At 45.4% G+C, this 22,605-nt stretch overlaps 1 protein-coding gene across 1 annotated transcript in view; it reads left to right on the top strand.

Moving 5' to 3' along the window:
• RPGRIP1L (RPGRIP1 like) overlaps positions 1–22,605 on the top strand; it is a 161,938-nt gene that overhangs the window by 74,885 nt on the left and 64,448 nt on the right. Inside the window, exons 10-12 of the mRNA XM_069738570.1 lie at positions 9,506–9,651; positions 10,236–10,342; positions 11,930–11,980. Of these exons, the coding sequence (XP_069594671.1) occupies positions 9,506–9,651; positions 10,236–10,342; positions 11,930–11,980 (304 nt within the window). The remainder of the gene's footprint in view (positions 1–9,505; positions 9,652–10,235; positions 10,343–11,929; positions 11,981–22,605) is intronic.

Below are 22,605 nucleotides of genomic sequence, written 5' to 3'. Positions count from 1 at the left end.
AAAAAAAATGATGAACTGTCGGTTATCACTGTGCGCGTGTGTGTTTAAATATACATATGGTTAAATCCTAGCTCTGCCGGCTTTGACTAGTACACCTGACTAGCTCTGCATAAAAACAGTCTAGGTGTACTTCCAAGTCTGTCTGCTGGGGAGGCTGAGCAGAGTGGATGTGTCTTGGTGCGGATGAAAGAGAGAGACTGGCCAGAATCTCACTCTGAGAAGAGCCTGTACAGTCCGTGTGCAGAGAACTGCAAGTATCACTAGTTGCAAGTAATTGACCGAGCCGTGTATGAGTATCCAGGGTCTGTTCTTTTTAGTTCGGTCCTGTACAAGTCTATTTGGACCAGAACTGCATTGCCTGTGTGAATACTACCTATGGCCTAATGCCTACCAAATAGAGTGGATCCATACAATTGATGGAGAATGGGGGCATGAAGTCCCAAATAACACAGGTGATTACAGTTTAAAAACTGATCTCACGCCTGTCCTCCTCTCTTTGCCCCAAGCCACACTATCTCTGCACAGGTGGTCTTCTAGCAGGATGGTGCAGGTCACTTTGGAACTTATTAGCCAAAGATCTAGCTTTAGATTGAAGCGTTCCTCCACTCCACTCCTCCGCCTCTCCTATTACTTTATTCATATAACTCTGTCAATCAGTAGGGTTACCCTGGACCCATTGAATGCCGAGGACTAGACAGCACCCGCATCTAGAGGACTTCTGCCTTATGACCTTTTCCAAACCTACAGGGCACGCACATGAAACGGAACGCTGCACAGAAACTTGAGAAGGCTTTGGTTTTAACATGACTGTACATCCGTGATTCTATACATTCTGACATGAGTCGTTCTTTACTATGTTTTTGTAATGTTTTTCATTAATATTTCTCCTCCACTAACCCATCATTTCATTGCCCTTTGGCCCAGCGCTAGTTTTTGGTCAAAGCTGGGTGGCGACATAAGACCCTAGTGCGTAGTTTAAGGGTCTGTGGTCATGTCAGTGACTGGAATTTGATTCTCATGCATCATACATCTAATTTCCTACTGCAGTCCCACAAAATGCACAAGCCGTGCCAACTTTTTTTTTTCTTCACTCAACATAGTTGGGACTGTAAATTGAGGCCATTCCCATGCTCATCCCACAAAGTCTTTCATCTTTTCTAACCACAGGCTACGGAAAGGCGCCTTTGGTTTAAGAAGCAGCATAACAAAATATGTTTTCCTAATTCCTTAAACATTAGGACAAGTGATCTCTGTGCCACTACCCTCTCCCTTCCAAGCACTATTCTTTAAGGAAGCCAGTGCTACGCCTATAGTTTTCTTCTCTTCTTTTCTTTTTTCTTTTTTTTCACATTGAATTCACATCTGAGAAAGTCTTCTGATGTTGTCATCGTAGATTAATGTAAACCACATTTACTAGTAAAAGATCAGGTGTCTTTGGCTGTAGGACACAAGTAATGGCTTCCAGAGGTCATACTGATTTTAGGAGTACCTGTCCGTACGTACAACGACCCCCAACATATGTTGACAACTTTGCCAGCCCCTTTTGATTCCTTCAAGAGTAAAACGTCTGAAGGAGAGAAGGAAGAGAAGCGGAAATGATGTGGATGAATGAATGGTGATGGTGGAAGTACCGATGTTGGGATTTGGCTTGGGGGTTAAATACAGTTTTTTATAGTTGAGCGTAGATTCCGGTAATGGTCTCGATTTACTGTAGGTTTAGGACTATGAGAGTCTGTGTGTGGAACCTTTTCATAGTTACATAGGTGATCAAAATTAAAAAAAAGATCACATGTCCACGAAGTCCAACCAGTTGACCTAACGTGTATGTCCAGATCAAGGCTAGAAACAAATTGCTCCATGTAGGGGGAAAACGTTCCAGAAGTTCAAAATAAATCAGAATAAATCACTTGATTAGCGTCCCATCTCCAAGAACCCATAATTTGAAATATTCTAGTTTTTCTTCTGATTTTCGTCAGGAGGGCAAAGTTCCACAGCCTTTCAGCTCATACTTGCTGGGTGGAGATGTTCTCCTTCTGGACTGACAGTTTGGACTAGTGACATTGTGACATCGCTGGAAGGGCAGCGCTGTGGGAGGGGACAATCTATTGTTTTTACTTTAATTGAGGTCCTGAATTGATTAAGCATGGGTGGTCCACTAGTTCACAACCCCTATATTGAAGTTCAAGGTCGGTCGTTTTTGACCGAAGACAACAGCAGGGTTAAAGCAGCTATTACTTGATCTGTCATCCTGAGGTCATCTGTAATTCACCCCTCATGTCAGTCACTGCGGAGAAAGGCAGCGAATTTGTCTTTTCAGTACTAGGAACAGCCAAATTCATAAGGACGGTTGTTGCTATGCCGGAACAATGGAGAGTTTGGCCTTAAATTGGATATTCTTGTAGACTGTGAACCCTCGCGGGCAGGGTCCTCTGTTGTGAATTCTGTGGTCAAGCTCCCTCCTGTGGTCATGAGTGGTACTTCGGCTGGTTCTGTCCATGAGCTTCATCTGGTGGATGTGAGTGGGGCTGCGGCTTCTGAGTTTCCTTCCTCAGGTGACGAGGTTAGCTGCTCTATTTAACTCCACCTAGTTCTTTGTTCCTTGCCTCCAGTCAATGTTCCAGTATTGGTCTTGCTCTCTCCTGGATCATCTTGTGGCCTGTCTGCCCTGCATAAGCTAAGTTCTGCTTGTGTTACTTTTGTTTGCTATTTTTTCTGTCCAGCTTGCTATATTGGTTTTTCTTGCTTGCTGGAAGCTCTGGGACGCAGAGGAAGCACCTCCGTGCCATTAGTCGGTACGGAGGGTCTTTTTGCGCCCTCTGCGTGGTTGTTTGTAGGTTTTTGTGCTGACCGCAAAGCTATCTTTACTATCCTCGGTCTATTCAGTAAGTCGGGCCTCACTTTGCTAATACCTATTTCATCTCTGTGTTTGTATTTTCATCTTTACTCACAGTCATTATATGTGGGGGGCTGCCTTTTCCTTTGGGGAATTTCTCTGAGGCAAGGTAGGCTTATTTTTCTATCTTCAGGGCTAGCTAGTTTCTCAGGCTGTGCCCGAGGCGCCTAGGTCTGGTCAGGAGCGCTCCACGGCTACCTGTAGTGTGGTGTGATAGCATTAGGGATTGCGGTCAGCAGAGTTCCCACATCTCAGAGCTCGTCCTATGTTATTAGCAACTATCAGGTCACTTTGTGTGCTCTTAACCACCAGGTCCATTGTGTTTCTGAATCTCCAGTTCATAACAGTACTGGAGGCCAAAGTACTAATGCTTCTCAATAGAGGGAAAAGAGAAGTTCTGAGACCATTTTTTTTTCTCTGCACTGTGTATTGTCTTTCTTTTCCCCTAGACATTTGGGTGGTTCAGGACACAGGTGTAGTGATGGACATTAAAGGTCTGTCTTCTTGTGTGGATCATCTCACTGCAAGAGTACAAAATATTCAAGACTTTGTGGTTCAGAATTCTATGTTAGAACCTAGAATTCCTATTCCTGATTTGTTTTCTGGAGATAGAGCTAAGTTTCTGAGTTTTAAAAATAATTGTAAACTATTTCTGGCTTTGAAACCCCGCTCCTCTGGTGACCCAGTTCAACAAGTTAAGATCATTATTTCTTTATTACGTGGCGACCCTCAAGACTGGGCATTTTCCCTTGCGCCAGGAGATCCTGCATTATGTAATATTGATGCGTTTTTTCTGGTGCTCGGATTGCTTTATGATGAACCTAATTCAGTGGATCAGGCAGAGAAAAATTTGCTGGCTCTGTGTCAGGGTCAGGATGAGGTAGAGATATATTGTCAGAAGATTAGGAAGTGGTCTGTGCTCACTCAATGGAATGAATGTGCGCTGGCAGCAATTTTCAGAAAGGGTCTCTCTGAAGCCCTTAAGGATGTCATGGTGGGATTTCCTATGTCTGCAGGTCTGAATGAGTCTATGTCTTTGGCCATTCAGATCGATCGACGCTTACGTGAGCGTAAAACTGTGCACCATTTGGCGGTATTATCTGAACATAAACCTGAGCCTATGCAATGTGATAGGACTTTGACCAGAGCTGAACGGCAAGAACACAGACGTCGGAATGGGCTGTGTTTTTACTGTGGTGATTCCACTAATGCTATTTCCGATTGTCCTAAGCGCACTAAGCGGTTCACTAGGTCTGCCACCATTGGTACGGTACAGTCGGAATTTCTTTTGTCCGTTACTTTGATCTGCTCTTTGTCGTCCTATTCTGTCATGGCATTTGTGGATTGAGGCGCTGCCCTGAATTTGATGGACTTGGAGTTTGCTAGGCGCTGTGGGTTTTTCTTGGAGCCCTTGCAGTATCCTATTCCACAGAGAGGAATTGATGCTACGCCATTGGCCAAGAATAAGCCTCAGTACTGGACCCAACTGACCATGTGCATGGCTCCGGCGCACCAGGAGGATATTCGCTTTTTGGTGTTGCATAATCTGCATGATGTGGTCGTGTTGGGGTTGCCATGGCTACAAGTCCATAACCCAGTATTGGATTGGAAATCTATGTCTGTGTCCAGCTGGGGTTGTCAGGGGGTGCATGGTGATGTTCCATTTCTGTCTGTTTCGTCATCCACCCCTTTTGAGGTCCCAGAGTTCTTGTCGGATTACCGGGATGTATTTGATGAGCCCAAGTCCAGTGCCCTACCTCCGCATAGGGATTGTGATTGTGCTATCAATTTGATTCCTGGTAGTAAGTTTCCTAAAGGTCGACTGTTTAATTTGTCTGTGCCTGAGCACGCCGCTATGCGGAGTTACGTAAAGGAATCCTTGGAGAAGGGTCATATTCGCCCGTCGTCGTCACCATTGGGAGCAGGGTTCTTTTTTGTGGCCAAGAAGGATGGTTCGCTGAGACCTTGTATTGATTACCGCCTTCTAAATAAAATCACAGTCAAATTTCAGTACCCCTTGCCGCTGCTGTCTGATTTGTTTGCTCGGATTAAGGGGGCTAGTTGGTTCACCAAGATAGATCTTCGTGGTGCGTATAATCTTGTGCGTATTAAACAGGGCGATGAATGGAAAACAGCATTTAATACGCCCGAGGGCCATTTTGAGTACCTGGTTATGCCATTCGGGCTTTCCAATGCTCCATCAGTATTTCAGTCCTTTATGCATGACATCTTCCGAGAGTACCTGGATAAATTCCTGATTGTATACTTGGATGATATTTTGGTCTTCTCGGATGATTGGGAGTCTCACATGAAGCAGGTTAGAATGGTGTTCCAGGTCCTGCGTGCTAATTCTTTGTTTGTGAAGGGGTCAAAGTGTCTCTTTGGTGTTCAGAAGGTTTCATTTTTGGGTTTCATTTTTTCCCCTTCTACTATCGAGATGGACCCTGTTAAAGTTCAGGCCATTTATGAGTGGACTCAGCCAACATCTCTGAAGAGTCTGCAAAAGTTCCTGGGCTTTGCTAATTTTTATCGTCGCTTCATCAATTTTTCTAGTATTGCTAAACCGTTGACTGATTTAACCAAGAAGAGTGCTGATGTGGTCAATTGGTCTTCTGCTGCTGTGGAAGCTTTTCAGGAGTTGAAGCGTCGTTTTTCTTCTGCCCCTGTGTTGTGCCAGCCAGATATTTCGCTCCCGTTCCAGGTCGAGGTTTATGCTTCTGAGATTGGAGCAGGGGCTGTTTTGTCGCAAAGAAGTTCTGATGGCTCGGTGATGAAACCATGTGCCTTCTTTTCCAGGAAGTTTTCGCCTGCTGAGCGTAATTATGATGTTGGCAATCGAGAGTTGCTGGCCATGAAGTGGGCATTCGAGGAGTGGCGTCATTGGCTTGAAGGAACTAAGCATTGCGTGGTGGTCTTGACTGATCACAAGAACTTGACTTATCTCGAGTCTGCCAAACGGTTGAATCCTAGACAGGCTCGTTGGTCGCTGTTTTTCTCTCGTTTTGACTTTGTGGTTTCGTACCTTCCGGGCTCTAAGAATGTGAAGGCGGATGCCCTTTCTAGGAGTTTTGTGCCCGACTCTCCGGGTTTGCCTGAGCCGGCGGGTATTCTCAAAGAGGGGGTATTTTTGTCTGCCATATCCCCTGATTTGCGGCGGGTGCTGCAAAAATTTCAGGCTAATAGACCTGTGTAGGGATTCGGACAAAAATCCGAGAGTGGACCCTCTGGGTCGTGACTCTAGAGCCCCCGGGGTCGAGCGGACCAGGTGGAATCACCCCCTATACAGGGAGTGTTAGGGGCAGGACCTCGGGGGAATGGAGACACAACAGCTAGAGCCAAAGGGACGACCCAAGATAAAGAAGGAGATCACAGAGCTATTGGAATGGCGGGGAAAATAATAGGAAAACAGGACTTAACTGATAAAGACAGGAACACGAGACGGTGCAGGACACGGCAGGAACACAGGACTTGGCGGGAGACGGCAGGAACACGGAACTTGGCAGGACACAGCAGGAACACGGAACTTGGCAGGACACAGCAGGAACACAGGACTTGGCAGGAGACGGTAGGAACACGGAACTTGGCAGGACACAGCAGGAACACGGAACTTGGCAGGATACAGCAGGAACACAGGACTTGGCAGGAGACGGTAGGAACACGGAACTTGGCAGGACACAGCAGGAACACGGAACTTGGCAGGACACAGCAGGAACACGGAACTTGGCAGGACACAGCAGGAACACGGAACTTGGCAGGACACAGCAGGAACACGGAACTAACACTGAGACAAAGCGAGAACTAAGCTGGGAAAAGATACAGGGGAGCCTAGGGCATAGGGACACTGACAGCAGACAGTGCACCTACAAGGCAAAGGCATCTTGCCTGGAAAGACGCCGAGAAGAAATAGCCGATGGGCGCCGCCATGTTGGGGCGGAGCCAACGGGTCGCGACCTCCCAGAAGGCTCAGCGACGGAGGAGACGCGACCGCGCATGCGCAGAGAGACCGGACGCCGAGAGCCGGCGAAGGAGGACGCAGAGCGGCAAGGGACAGGATCGCGAGCGAAACGAGGGATGAAAGAAACCGGGTAAGTATGCGCAGCGGATGTGACAACCTGACCGTTGCCCAGCGGAGAAACTGTTTATCCCTGATAAATGGACGAGTAGAGTTATCTCTGAGGTTCATTGTTTGGTGTTGGCTGGTCATCCTGGAATCTTTGGTACCAGAGATTTGGTGGCTAGATCCTTTTGGTGGCCGTCTCTGTCGCGGGATGTGCGTTCGTTTGTGCAGTCCTGTGGGATTTGTGCTCGGGCTAAGCCCTGCTGTTCTCGTGCCAGTGGGTTGCTTTTGCCCTTGCCGGTCCCAAAGAGGCCCTGGACACATATCTCTATGGATTTTATTTCTGATCTCCCCGTCTCTCAAAAGATGTCGGTCATTTGGGTGGTTTGTGATCGCTTCTCTAAGATGGTCCATTTGGTACCCTTGTCTAAATTGCCTGCCTCCTCTGATTTGGTGCCATTGTTTTTCCAACATGTGGTTCGTTTACATGGCATTCCGGAGAACATCGTTTCTGACAGAGGTTCCCTGTTTGTTTCGAGGTTTTGGCGAGCCTTTTGTGCTAGAATGGGCATTGATTTGTCTTTTTCCTCGGCTTTCCATCCTCAGACAAATGGCCAAACTGAACGAACCAATCAGACCTTGGAAACATATCTGAGATGTTTTGTTTCTGCTGATCAGGATGATTGGGTGTCCTTTTTGCCTTTGGCTGAGTTCGCCCTTAATAATCGGGCTAGCTCGGCTACTTTGGTTTCGCCGTTTTTCTGCAATTCTGGTTTCCATCCTCGTTTCTCTTCAGGGCAGGTTGAGTCTTCGGACTGTCCTGGTGTGGATACTGTGGTGGATAGGTTGCAGCAGATTTGGACTCATGTAGTGGACAATTTGACATTGTCCCAGGAGAAGGCTCAACGTTTCGCTAGCCGCAGGCGCTGTGTGGGTCCCCGACTTCGTGTTGGGGATTTGGTTTGGTTGTCGTCTCGTTATATTCCTATGAAAGTTTCCTCTCCTAAGTTTAAGCCTCGTTTCATTGGTCCGTATAGGATTTCTGAGGTTCTTAATCCTCTGTCTTTTCGTTTGACCCTTCCAGCTTCTTTTTCCATCCATAATGTATTCCATAGGTCATTGTTGCGGAGATACGTGGCACCTGTGGTTCCATCCGTTGATCCTCCTGCTCCGGTTTTGGTTGAGGGGGAGTTGGAGTATATAGTGGAGAAGATTTTGGATTCTCGTATTTCGAGACGGAAACTCCAGTACCTGGTTAAGTGGAAGGGTTATGGTCAGGACGATAATTCCTGGGTCTTTGCCTCTGATGTTCATGCTGCCGATCTGGTTTGTGCCTTGCATTTGGCTCATCCTGGTCGGCCTGGGGGCTCTGGTGAGGGTTCGGTGACCCCTCCTCAAGGGGGGGTACTGTTGTGAATTCTGTGGTCAAGCTCCCTCCTGTGGTCATGAGTGGTACTTCGGCTGGTTCTGTCCATGAGCTTCATCTGGTGAATGTGAGTGGGGCTGCGGCTTCTGAGTTTCCTTCCTCAGGTGACGAGGTTAGGTCGTTAGGTGCTGCTCTATTTAACTCCACCTAGTTCTTTGTTCCTTGCCTCCAGTCAATGTTCCAGTATTGGTCTTGCTCTCTCCTGGATCATCTTGTGGCCTGTCTGCCCTGCATAAGCTAAGTTCTGCTTGTGTTACTTTTGTTTGCTATTTTTTCTGTCCAGCTTGCTATATTGGTTTTTCTTGCTTGCTGGAAGCTCTGGGACGCAAAGGAAGCACCTCCGTGCCGTTAGTCGGTACGGAGGGTCTTTTTGCGCCCTCTGCGTGGTTGTTTGTAGGTTTTTGTGCTGACCGCAAAGCTATCTTTACTATCCTCGGTCTATTCAGTAAGTCGGGCCTCACTTTGCTAATACCTATTTCATCTCTGTGTTTGTATTTTCATCTTTACTCACAGTCATTATATGTGGGGGGCTGCCTTTTCCTTTGGGGAATTTCTCTGAGGCAAGGTAGGCTTATTTTTCTATCTTCAGGGCTAGCTAGTTTCTCAGGCTGTGCCCGAGGCGCCTAGGTCTGGTCAGGAGCGCTCCACGGCTACCTCTAGTGTGGTGTGGTAGGATTAGGGATTGCGGTCAGCAGAGTTCCCACGTCTCAGAGCTCGTCCTATGTTATTAGCAACTATCAGGTAACTTTGTGTGCTCTTAACCACCAGGTCCATTGTGTTTCTGAATCACCAGTTCATAACAGTCCTCACTCCTCTTGTATCAGTCGGTGACTCATTTTGTTCAAGATGACTGTACTCATTTTTATTATGTATACCCCTTTTCACATATAAAGCGCCATGGAATAAATGGCGCTATAATAATAAATAATAATACTGTAATATTCATGCACACATATTCCATAAGGCTATCAATCAACTATATCAGGAAATCCATTAATAGGAACCATGATCATCTCTTAATTAAATCGGTCACTACAAAGCAAAAAAAAAAAAATACTGCTTTTTTTCAGTATTCGAGGAGTATCGCGTGCGGATTTCAGATTTAGTAACTCGCCTGTGCTTTCCTCAGTGCCTTTGAAGTGAGCAACAGTCAAGAACAGCAGCGGAAGTTGAGGGAGCAACAGCTGAAACTCCAGATCGCCCAGCTGGAGGCCGCTCTTAAGTCCGACCTCTCGGATAAAAACGAGATTCTTGATAGAATGAGGCGAGAACGAGGTACGTATGATACGCTGGCTTTGTACAGTCATGGTCCAAAGTGTTGGCACCTTTGAAATTGTTCCAGAAAATTACACATTTCTCCCAGAATATTATTGCAATTACACATGTTTATTTCCTTTGTGTGTATTGGAACAACGCAAAAAAAAGAGTGTTCCAATACACACAAAGGAAATAAATGTGCATAACAAAACATGTGTAATTGGAATCATTTTCTGGAACAATTTCAAGGGTGCCATTACTTTCGGCCATGACTGTAAAATGTCAGATTTTTAGCAAAATGAAGAACTTGCCGGATAATTACGAGGATCTCTACTGCCTTTGTGCACTTCTTTGTACTGTCAAGGCTTGTGATCGCTTCTCTCTTCCCCGCCACTTTTCCATATTAACATTACGGCTTCCCGAGAGTTGACAAGTAGAGGAAGTTCTCGTCATGTTCCACTCATGCTGTAGCTTATATGTCACACTCATTTTCAGAAATTAGTCAAATCAAGTCAGTTTATAGGGAGCTTGTCATTTTAATTACATTTCAATAGCGGAGTAAATATTATAACCCGGCGCCGTGATGCTGCTTCTTATTTCAGAACAAACCGAGAAACTCGACGAAGAGAACAGAAAACTCCAGCTGCGCTGTCTAGAACAGAGGCATCAGCTTGATGAGTTTCAGAACAGGCTGAAGTTTTTCACAAAGGTATAAATATAAAATAGACATATATGATTAAAAGGGTTGTCTCATAAATTACTTTTATCACCTAATCACAGGCTAGATGATAAATGTACTGTATGATCTCTGGGATTCCAGCTGCGAATCTACCACGGATCTGGAGAACCAGGGGCCCAACGTTAGGTATGTATGTTAGGTATGGTATTATGGAGCGTTCTCAGGGACTGAGCCTGCACCATACCCGGCAAATGGCATTTGTGTTACACAGCCAGCATCTCCCATTAGCAACAGCTCCAATTGCTTCTGTTAACCTCTACAATGTCGTTGCCAATCTCATGTGCAGCCTGGGTGATGTGCCACTTAGGACAGCAATCGAACTCCACAAGACGACCACGTGTCATCGATGGGATGTAATGGAAGCCGAGGGCCTGCTAAAGGCTCCCATTGCTGCCATGTTGACACCCCCTGTGAAGCTCAACATAAGTGCACAAGTGGTGAGGTGTGAGAAGATGTTAATTCTGGTCTTCAGAGATGGTGGAGAGGAAGATTATGGAGGAAAGGCATTGGTCCATTATGTAGAGTGATTGTGGTGGTTGAACAATAAAGCTTTCTCTGATTTGGTCGATCTTGTTTTTGAAATGTGCGGCAAAGTTGTCTGCAGAAATTTGGGAAAAGGTGGATGGAAAATGGGGTTAAAAGTGTTGAATAACTGTTTGGGGTTGTGGGATAGAGAAGATGTGAGAGTTGCGAAGTCCTGTTTAGCAGAGGCGAGGGTAGACTTGAGTATGATAGTTTCCACCAATTTCTGCTAACACGGAGTATAAAGCCCCATGTGTGTCGTAGTCTGTGGTTTTGATCAGTGTTCCTTCTAAGCGGTGCGTTATGGAAAATAAACTGCTAATAACGATCCACAGGCATAACAGGGGAAGGCTGGATGGAGCGGTGGCAAAGTGGATGATGACCACATCTGGTGGGCAGGCGATTTTTCAGGAAAATGTCCGGCTGATTGGAATGGCTGGTGGGTGAAACATGTGCCCACCTAATAGCGATTGCCGGACACAGCGATTTTCATCCACGCCATAGTCTCTCCGCTTGACCGTAACCTGACATCTCTGTCTGTAGACTTCAGAGCTTGGAGATATGGGCGGTTGTGACCTCAGTCCTACGGTCTGTGTTGGCACTTTAGTTTTTCCTCATATAAAAGTGAAGACAGAAGCACAGATCACTTCAAATCTACAACTGCTTTTACTTATCACTTGACGTAAGAAAATCTCTTTGACAAGGACTTCATTAATGTCATGTTCCCGGCCTGTAAGGACATCTTGTAGAAAACCACATCCCCTTGTTACTTGCATCCATCAGACGTGTGAAAACAGCCTAGAGCAATTGCTGAAAACCTGTGCTGACGATACGAAACCAAAAAAAGTCTATGTTAAATTAAAATTTGAATAATATCTGTCCTGTGGTTGTGCGGACAGAAGATGATGTCTGGTGGTTTGTATAATTTAGAGCCACTCTGCGCACATTTGATGTCGCGGCTCGGTGGTGGCCGGAGACGTACATCAGAGTTACTTCTGCTCATCTGATCTGCTTTCTTTCTGTTTCCTCTCACAGGAGAGCGATGTGGACGTGAGCGAACTCAGCGAAGCCTTGATGCTTATAAAGGTAGTTCCCTCTCTTACCTGGATCAAAAAACGTCCTGTCAATTTTCACAAGCGGCATGTGTAACGTCCGCTCATATTCCTCATGCATACACTTGGTTGGAGGCCTTGCATTTTTTATTAGGACATCAAAAGTGGATTAAAGACATGGTCTGGTTCTAGCTTTGCAAAAGCCACTTTGTCCAATGTGTTCCTCCTCCTCTCGCTTCTCTTTTCAGGGGGGATTAGCGGCCTGTCTTGTACAGAGAGGTCACAGCCTCCATGTAGAGAGAAGGAGCATATATACTGGTTCCTCTACAGTACACACGACGCACCAGTAATGTAAACTGGAGCCACCTTCATCCGATGTCCTAAGAAGCATCTCATCCTATATCTGATTGTGGGGACGCAGCACTCAGCACAACCGCCGGTCAGCGGTTTATGGTGTGGAAATGCTCAGTTGCAAAGCTATAATGGCACTGCTCCGTCAACTCCACGTACACCCCTTATAGGTGGCCAATGTGCAGTATCCAGCCTCGCTCACAATATATTTGCCGGTGCCGCGCTCCTCTGCAACCGAGCACTTCTGCCTGGCACCAGGAACACCTGATCTGCCGGGGGGTCCACCGATCAGATATCAATAACACATCCTATACATAGGCCATCAATGTAAAAGTCTCAGACAACCCCTTTAAAGAGGACCTGGTCAAAAATGAAAAAGCAGCATATGTATAATGTTTGTATATTGGCCACACAGCATGTGTACATGAATTTAATACTACAGGTATGCAGGTCCTATTTTTGGGTTGTTGTTTTTTTTTCCCCGCTTATTTGTAGTATACATTGGGGGTGCTTCCAATTCCAGGGCTCAGCACCCTTATCCACCTATGTTTCCCAGACAAGGTACTGGTTTCCTTTCACGTCCCAGTTCAGATGATCCTTGACTTTTCACATAAAGAGGTAGGACATTAGTGCTAGGGACCGTCCATAGCTAGGTGCACCTTGACGTGGTTGGATGGCTTTTGCACTTTTTGCTAAAAAAAAAATGTTTATTAAGTACCTTACGGTTTTAACGTTTACAGCAATAGTGGCGTTCATATATTCATATATATTCATCGCAATGTCCTGACGCATCGTGTATGTGTGCCAGGTCGTAAGTGGACAGTTTTTGTTGTTACCTTAGTCCCACCGTACCCCTGAGTTTTTAGTTTTTGTTTTAACCCTCCATATGGTTCAAGAGATATGGGCATTTTTATTTTGTGATAATTTTTATGGTCTTTACCAATGTGGGATGTGTCTTACAGAGTAATAATGCAGAGCAGCATAAAAACATGCCCCAGAGGATCTTGTCAGACACACCCCCTTATAAAAACCATAAAAATTAGCACTGAATAAAAAAGCAAAAGTGTCTGGTACCGTATATAATATTGCAAAAAAGACTGAATAATCAAGCAAGGGGAATAAATAAGAACAAAAGCTGGCCACTTTTGACTCGGTGACAGCTTCTCTTTAAATGGTCACTGTCCTTTCAACTAATTTTCCATCATACAATAATATAATACAAGAAAATATAAGAAACTTTGTCAAGACATCTAGAAATGTCTAGTCGGTACGTGATCACATGTCTGCAAACCACTTACGTGCGATGATGTGCCGGCTCACATCGCTAATACCAGGGAATGGAAGCAACGTGCATGCCATCACTATTTATAAAGTGACTGCAGATTTTGCTTTCTAACCTGTACAACACCTTTAAGTGCTCTGGGCGTGACAAAGCATATAGCGCTTAATTTGCACATAGCACAATATCAAGGATTTCTCTGGATTCGGTAAAGGACAGAGGATATAAAGGTACCGATGCCTTTACCTTTCACTGCCCGTAGCAGAAATGACCTGGAATATAAGTTGGTATGCACACAACATGTAGTTGCGTGTTTACACCGGCCACTAAACAGACAAAACCCAAGACAAAAACAAAATAAGCAAATACTCTGCAGTAAGCAAATAAACAGCAATAGTGCATGAAAGTAATATAGGGTACATAGTTATCATTGTTTTGATTAAAAGAAAAACCATAAAAGCCATCCAACCACGACATAGTAACATAGTTAGTAAGGCCGAAAAAAGACATTTGTCCATCCAGTTCAGCCTATATTCCATCATAATAAATCCCCAGATCTACGTCTTTCTACAGAACCTAATAATTGTATGATACAATATTGTTCTGCTCCAGGAAGACATCCAGGCCTCTCTTGAACCCCTCGACTGAGTTCGCCATCACCACCTCCTCAGGCAAGCAATTCCAGATTCTCACTGCCCTAACAGTAAAGAATCCTCTTCTATGTTGGTGGAAAAACCTTCTCTCCTCCAGACGCAAAGAATACCCCCTTGTGCCCGTCACCTTCCTTGGTATAAACAGATCCTCAGCGAGATATTTGTATTGTCCCCTTATATACTTATACATGGTTATTAGATCGCCCCTCAGTCGTCTTTTTTTTAGACTAAATAATCCTAATTTCGCTAATCTATCTGGGTATTGTAGTTCTCCCATCCCCTTTATTAATTTTGTTGCCCTCCTTTGTACTCTCTCTAGTTCCATTATATCCTTCCTGAGCACCGGTGCCCAAAACTGGACACAGTACTCGATGTGCGGTCTAACTAGGGATTTGTACAGAGGCAGTATAATGCTCTCATCATGTGTATCCAGACCTCTTTTAATGCACCCCATGATCCTGTTTGCCTTGGCAGCTGCTGCCTGGCACTGGCTGCTCCAGGTGAGACAAGGTGACTCTACTCGGAATGGTCCTAACCTCTAGTATTAAAATGGATTTCTGCGAATTCAGTAATTGTTATTATTATTATTTATTTATTGTTATAGCGCCATTTATTCCATGGCGCTTTACATGTGAAGAGGGGTATACCTAATAAAAACAAGTACAATAATCTTAAACAGTACAAGTGATAACTGGTACAGGAGGAGAGAGGACCCTGCCTACGAGGGCTCACAATCTACAAGGGATGGGTGAGAATACAGTAGGTGAGGATAGAGGTGGTCATGTAGCGGTTAGGTCGATCGGTGTTTACTGCAGGTTGTAGGCTTGTCGGAAGAGGTGGGTCTTCAGGTTCTTTTTGAAGGTTTCGATGGTAGGCGAGAGTCTGATGTGTTATGGTAGAGGGTTTGTGAGTAGGGGTGATACGCGAGAGAAATCTTGTATACGATTGTGGGAAGAGGCGATAAGAGGGGAGTAGAGAAGGAGATCTTGTGAGGATCGGTGTTGTGAGTTCTGTTTCTGGGCTCCCTCTGGTGGTTACTGATGGTACTGGGTGACTTGTGTTTTCTGCGGTCTCTGGTGTCCACCTGTTCCATCAGGTTATGGGAGTTTCCTATTTAACCTGGCTTTTTTGTCATTTCCTCGCCGGCTATCAATGTAATCAGCGTGTCTTTTTACCTCTGCTCCCTGCGTCTGTTATCTTCAGGACAAGCTAAGTTTTGATTTTCCTGTTCCACGTTTTGCTTTATTTTTGTCTTAGTCCAGCTTGCAGATATGTGATTCCTTGCTGCTGGTTGCTCTAGTGGGCTGAAATTACTCCTCATGTTCCATGAGTTGGCACATGAGTTCAAGTAATTTCAGGATGGTTTTTTTAAGGGTTTTTCGCTGACCGCGCAGTTCACTTTTGTATCCTCTGCTATCTAGCTTTAGCGGGCCTCATTTTTGCTGATTCTATTTTCATAACTACGTGTGTGCTTTCCTCTTATTTCACCGTTATTACATGTGGGGGGCTGCTATTTCTGTGGGGTGTTTCTCTGGAGGCAAGTGAGGTCTGTGTTTCTTCTGATAAGGGAAGTTAATCCTTCGGCTGGCGCGAGACGTCTAGGAATCATCGTAGGCACGTTCCCCGGCTACTGCTAGTTGTGTGTTTAGGTTCAGGATCGCGGTCAGCTCAGGTTCCATCACCCTAGAGCTTGTTTAGTTTTTGTGCTTGTCCTTTTGTGATCCCTTGCCATTGGGATCATGACAGTATGGCCGGCCCGAAAAAATTGGTCATCGTTTTGGCTGAAGTAGGAGGAAAAGTAGTCTGAGGAAGTTTTTTTTTTTTTTTTTTTTCCCCCTCCTCAGTGTTTGCTGCCTAGCCTTAATTGCAGCTTGGCTGCTTCTTTCCTCCTCTTAATCCTTGAATGCCTCTGACCTCAGCTGTTTATCATGGACGTCCAGAGTTTGGCTTCCAGCCTGAATAATCTTGCTGCTAAGGTTCAAAATATACAAGATTTTGTTGTACATACGCCTATGTCTGAACCTAGAATTCCTATCCCAGAGTTTTTTTCTGGAGATAGATCTAGTTTTCTGAATTTTAGGAACAATTGCTAGTTGTTTCTTTCCTTGAAATCTCGCTCCTCTGGAGACCCTGCTCAGCAGGTCAAGATTGTTATATCTTTCCTGCGGGGTGACCCTCAGAATTGGGCATTTGCATTGGCACCAGGGGATCCTGCGTTGCTCAATGTGGATGCGTTTTTTCTGGCATTGGGTTTGCTCTATGAGGAACCTAACCTAGAGATTCAGGCTGAAAAAGCTTTATTGGCTCTCTCTCAGGGGCAAGATGAAGCAGAAATATATTGTCAGAAATTTCGGAAATGGTCGGTGCTTACTCACTGGAATGAGTGCGCTCTGGCTGCAAAATTCAGAGATGGCCTTTCTGAGGCCATTAAAGATGTTATGGTGGGGTTCCCGGCGCCCACAGGTCTGAATGAGTCCATGACTATGGCTATTCAGATTGATCGGCGTTTACGGGAGCGCAAACCTGTGCACCATTTGGCGGTGTCTTCTGAACAGGCACCTGAGATAATGCAATGTGATAGAATTCAGTCCAGAAGTGAACGGCAAAATTATAGGCGGAAAAATGGATTGTGTTTTTATTGTGGTGATTCAGCTCATGTTATATCAGCATGCTCTAAACGCACAAAAAAGGTTGATAAGTCTGTTGCCATTGGTACTTTACAGTCTAAGTTCATTCTGTCTGTGACTCTGATTTGTTCATTATCATCCATTTCCGTCGATGCCTATGTGGATTCAGGCGCTGCCCTGAGTCTTATGGATTGGTCATTTGCCAATCGCTGTGGGTTTAGTCTGGAACCTCTGGAAGTTCCTATTCCTTTGAAAGGAATTGACTCTACACCTTTGGCTATGAATAAACCTCAGTACTGGACACAAGTGACCATGCGTATGACTCCCGTTCATCAGGAGGTGATTCGCTTCCTGGTACTGTATAATTTACATGATGTCTTAGTGCTTGGTCTGCCATGGTTACAAACTCATAACCCAGTCCTGGACTGGAAAACAATGTCTGTGTTAAGCTGGGGATGTCAGGGGGTTCATGATGATGCATCTCCGATTTCTATTGCTTCATCTACTCCTTCTGAGGTGCCGGTATTTTTGTCTGATTATCGGGAGGTTTTTGAGGAGCCTAAGCTCAGTTCGCTTCCTCCTCACAGGGATTGCGATTGTGCTATAGATTTGATTCCTGGCAGTAAATTCCCTAAAGGTCGTTTGTTCAATCTGTCAGTGCCAGAGCATACTGCTATGCGGAATTATGTTAAGGAGTCCTTGGAAAAGGGACATATCCGTCCATCTTCGTCCCCTTTGGGAGCAGGTTTTTTTTTCGTGGCCAAAAAAGATGGTTCCTTGAGGCCTTGCATAGATTATCGTCTTTTGAATAAGATTACAGTCAAATATCAGTATCCTTTGCCATTGTTGACTGATTTGTTCGCTCGCATTAAGGGGGCTAAATGGTTCACTAAGATTGATCTTCGGAGTGCGTATAATCTTGTGCGGATAAGGCAGGGTGATGAGTGGAAAACCGCATTTAATACGCCTGAGGGCCATTTCGAGTATTTGGTGATGCCTTTTGGACTTTCTAATGCTCCTTCTGTCTTCCAGTCTTTTATGCACGATATTTTCCGTGAATATCTGGATAAATTTATTATCGTGTATTTGGATGATGTTTTGGTTTTTTCTGATGACTGGGAGTCTCATGTTCAGCAGGTCAGGAAGGTGTTTCAGGTCCTGCGGGCCAATTCTTTGTTTGTAAAGGGTTCTAAATGTCTCTTTGGAGTCCAGAAGATTTCTTTTTTGGGGTATATTTTTTCCCCTTCTACTATTGAGATGGATCCCGTCAAGGTTCAGGCTATTTGTGACTGGACGCAGCCTACATCTCTTAAGAGTCTACAGAAGTTCTTGGGCTTTGCTAATTTTTATCGTCGCTTCATAACTAATTTTTCTAGTGTTGTTAAGCCTTTGACGGATTTGACTAAGAAGGGTGCTGATGTTACTGATTGGTCTCCTGCGGCTGTGGAGGCCTTTCAGGAACTTAAGCGCCGGTTTTCTTCTGCTCCTGTGTTGCTTCAGCCAGATACGTCGCTTCCTTTTCAGGTTGAGGTTGATGCTTCCGAGATCGGAGCGGGGGCGGTTTTGTCACAGAGAAGCTCCGATGGCTCAGTGATGAAGCCATGTGCGTTCTTTTCTAGAAAATTTTCGCCCGCTGAACGGAATTATGATGTTGGTAATCGGGAGCTTTTGGCCATGAAGTGGGCATTTGAGGAGTGGCGTCATTGGCTTGAGGGTGCTAGACATCGTGTGCTGGTCTTGACTGATCACAAAAATCTGATGTACCTTGAGTCTGCCAAGCATCTGAATCCTAGACAGGCTCGTTGGTCACTGTTTTTCTCCCGTTTCAATTTTGTGGTTTCATACCTGCCAGGTTCAAAGAATGTGAAGGCGGATGCTCTTTCTAGGAGTTTTGTGCCTGACTCCCCTGGAAATTCTGAGCCCACTGGTATCCTTAGGGATGGGGTGATTTTGTCGGCTGTCTCCCCAGACTTGCGACGTGCTTTGCAGGAGTTTCAGGTGGATAAACCTGATCGTTGTCCGCCGGAAAGACTGTTTGTTCCGGATAATTGGACCAGTAGAGTCATCTCCGAGGTCCATTCTTCTGTGTTGGCAGGTCATCCTGGAATATTTGGTACTAGAGACTTGGTGGCCAGGTCTTTTTGGTGGCCTTCCTTGTCGAGGGATGTGCGTTCTTTCGTGCAGTCTTGTGGAGTTTGCGCTCGGGCTAAGCCTTGCTGTTCTCGGGCCAGTGGATTGTTGTCACCTTTGCCTATCCCGAAGAGGCCTTGGACGCACATTTCCATGGACTTTATTTCGGATCTCCCTGTCTCTCAAAAAATGTCCGTCATATGGGTTGTGTGTGACCGCTTTTCTAAGATGGTTCATCTGGTACCCTTGCCTAAGTTACCTTCCTCCTCTGAGTTGGTCCCTCTGTTTTTTCAAAACGTGGTCCGTTTGCATGGCATTCTGGAGAACATCGTTTCTGACAGGGGATCCCAGTTTGTGTCTAGATTTTGGCGGACGTTCTGTGCTAAGATGGGCATTGATTTGTCCTTTTCGTCTGCATTCCATCCACAGACGAATGGCCAGACGGAACGAACTAATCAGACTTTAGAAACTTATTTAAGGTGTTTTGTTTCTGCTGATCAAGATGACTGGGTTTCCTTTTTGCCGCTTGCCGAGTTTGCCCTTAATAATCGGGCTAGTTCTGCTACCTTGGTTTCTCCTTTCTTTTGTAATTCGGGGTTTCATCCTCGTTTTTCCTCTGGTCAGGTGGAGCCTTCTGATTGTCCTGGAGTGGACATGGTGGTGGATAGGTTGCATCAGATTTGGAGTCATGTGGTGGACAATTTGAAGTTGTCCCAGGAGAGGGCTCAGCAGTTTGCTAATCGCCATCGCCGCGTGGGTCCTCGACTTCTTGTTGGGGACTTGGTGTGGTTGTCTTTTCGTTTTGTTCCTATGAAGGTCTCTTCTCCTAAGTTCAAGCCTCGGTTCATCGGTCCCTATAGGATCTTGGAAATTCTTAACCCTGTGTCGTTTCGTTTGGATCTCCCGGCATCGTTTGCTATTCATAATGTGTTACATCGGTCGTTGTTGCGGAAGTATGAGGTACCTGTTGTTCCTTCGCTTGAGCCTCCTGCTCCGATGCTGGTGGAGGGTGAATTGGAGTATGTTGTGGAGAAGATCTTGGATTCTCGTGTTTCCAGACGGAAACTCCAGTATTTGGTCAAGTGGAAGGGTTATGGTCAGGAGGATAATTCTTGGGTGATTGCCTCTGATGTTCATGCTGCCGATTTGGTCCGTGCTTTTCATAGGGCTCATCCTGGTCGCCCTGGTGGTTCTCGTGAGGGTTCGGTGACCCCTCCTCAAGGGGGGGGTACTGTTGTGAGTTCTGTTTCTGGGCTCCCTCTGGTGGTTACTGATGGTACTGGGTGACTTGTGTTTTCTGCGGTCTCTGGTGTCCACCTGTTCCATCAGGTTATGGGAGTTTCCTATTTAACCTGGCTTTTTTGTCATTTCCTCGCCGGCTATCAATGTAATCAGCGTGTCTTTTTACCTCTGCTCCCTGCGTCTGTTATCTTCAGGACAAGCTAAATTTTGATTTTCCTGTTCCACGTTTTGCTTTATTTTTGTCTTAGTCCAGCTTGCAGATATGTGATTCCTTGCTGCTGGTTGCTCTAGTGGGCTGAAATTACTCCTCATGTTCCATGAGTTGGCACATGAGTTCAAGTAATTTCAGGATGGTTTTTTGAAGGGTTTTTCGCTGACCGCGCAGTTCACTTTTGTATCCTCTGCTATCTAGCTTTAGCGGGCCTCATTTTTGCTGATTCTATTTTCATAACTACGTGTGTGCTTTCCTCTCATTTCACCGTTATTACATGTGGGGGGCTGCTATTTCTGTGGGGTGTTTCTCTGGAGGCAAGTGAGGTCTGTGTTTCTTCTGATAGGGGAAGTTAATCCTTCGGCTGGCGCGAGACGTCTAGGAATCATCGTAGGCACGTTCCCCGGCTACTGCTAGTTGTGTGTTTAGGTTCAGGATCGCGGTCAGCTCAGGTTCCATCACCCTAGAGCTTGTTTTGTTTTTGTGCTTGTCCTTTTGTGATCCCTTGCCATTGGGATCATGACAGTATGGCCGGCCCGAAAAAATTGGTCATCGTTTTGGCTGAAGTAGGAGGAAAAGTAGTCTGAGGAAGTTTTTTTTTTTTTTTTTTTTCCCCCTCCTCAGTGTTTGCTGCCTAGCCTTAATTGCAGCTTGGCTGCTTCTTTCCTCCTCTTAATCCTTGAATGCCTCTGACCTCAGCTGTTTATCATGGACGTCCAGAGTTTGGCTTCCAGCCTGAATAATCTTGCTGCTAAGGTTCAAAATATACAAGATTTTGTTGTACATACGCCTATGTCTGAACCTAGAATTCCTATCCCAGAGTTTTTTTCTGGAGATAGATCTAGTTTTCTGAATTTTAGGAACAATTGCAAGTTGTTTCTTTCCTTGAAATCTCGCTCCTCTGGAGACCCTGCTCAGCAGGTCAAGATTGTTATATCTTTCCTGCGGGGTGACCCTCAGAATTGGGCATTTGCATTGGCACCAGGGGATCCTGCGTTGCTCAATGTGGATGCGTTTTTTCTGGCATTGGGTTTGCTCTATGAGGAACCTAACCTAGAGATTCAGGCTGAAAAAGCTTTATTGGCTCTCTCTCAGGGGCAAGATGAAGCAGAAATATATTGTCAGAAATTTCGGAAATGGTCGGTGCTTACTCACTGGAATGAGTGCGCTCTGGCTGCAAAATTCAGAGATGGCCTTTCTGAGGCCATTAAAGATGTTATGGTGGGGTTCCCGGCGCCCACAGGTCTGAATGAGTCCATGACTATGGCTATTCAGATTGATCGGCGTTTACGGGAGCGCAAACCTGTGCACCATTTGGCGGTGTCTTCTGAACAGGCACCTGAGATAATGCAATGTGATAGAATTCAGTCCAGAAGTGAACGGCAAAATTATAGGCGGAAAAATGGATTGTGTTTTTATTGTGGTGATTCAGCTCATGTTATATCAGCATGCTCTAAACGCACAAAAAAGGTTGATAAGTCTGTTGCCATTGGTACTTTACAGTCTAAGTTCATTCTGTCTGTGACTCTGATTTGTTCATTATCATCCATTTCCGTCGATGCCTATGTGGATTCAGGCGCTGCCCTGAGTCTTATGGATTGGTCATTTGCCAATCGCTGTGGGTTTAGTCTGGAACCTCTGGAAGTTCCTATTCCTTTGAAAGGAATTGACTCTACACCTTTGGCTATGAATAAACCTCAGTACTGGACACAAGTGACCATGCGTATGACTCCCGTTCATCAGGAGGTGATTCGCTTCCTGGTACTGTATAATTTACATGATGTCTTAGTGCTTGGTCTGCCATGGTTACAAACTCATAACCCAGTCCTGGACTGGAAAACAATGTCTGTGTTAAGCTGGGGATGTCAGGGGGTTCATGATGATGCATCTCCGATTTCTATCGCTTCATCTACTCCTTCTGAGGTGCCGGTATTTTTGTCTGATTATCGGGAGGTTTTTGAGGAGCCTAAGCTCAGTTCGCTTCCTCCTCACAGGGATTGCGATTGTGCTATAGATTTGATTCCTGGCAGTAAATTCCCTAAAGGTCGTTTGTTCAATCTGTCAGTGCCAGAGCATACTGCTATGCGGAATTATGTTAAGGAGTCCTTGGAAAAGGGACATATCCGTCCATCTTCGTCCCCTTTGGGAGCAGGTTTTTTTTTCGTG

The sequence above is a fragment of the Ranitomeya imitator genome, chromosome 9, assembly GCF_032444005.1.
Source record: "Ranitomeya imitator isolate aRanImi1 chromosome 9, aRanImi1.pri, whole genome shotgun sequence".
Lineage (NCBI taxonomy): Eukaryota > Metazoa > Chordata > Amphibia > Anura > Dendrobatidae > Ranitomeya > Ranitomeya imitator.
Note: the sequence above shows the minus strand (reverse complement) of the source record. Positions and strands in the feature narration are given on the sequence as shown.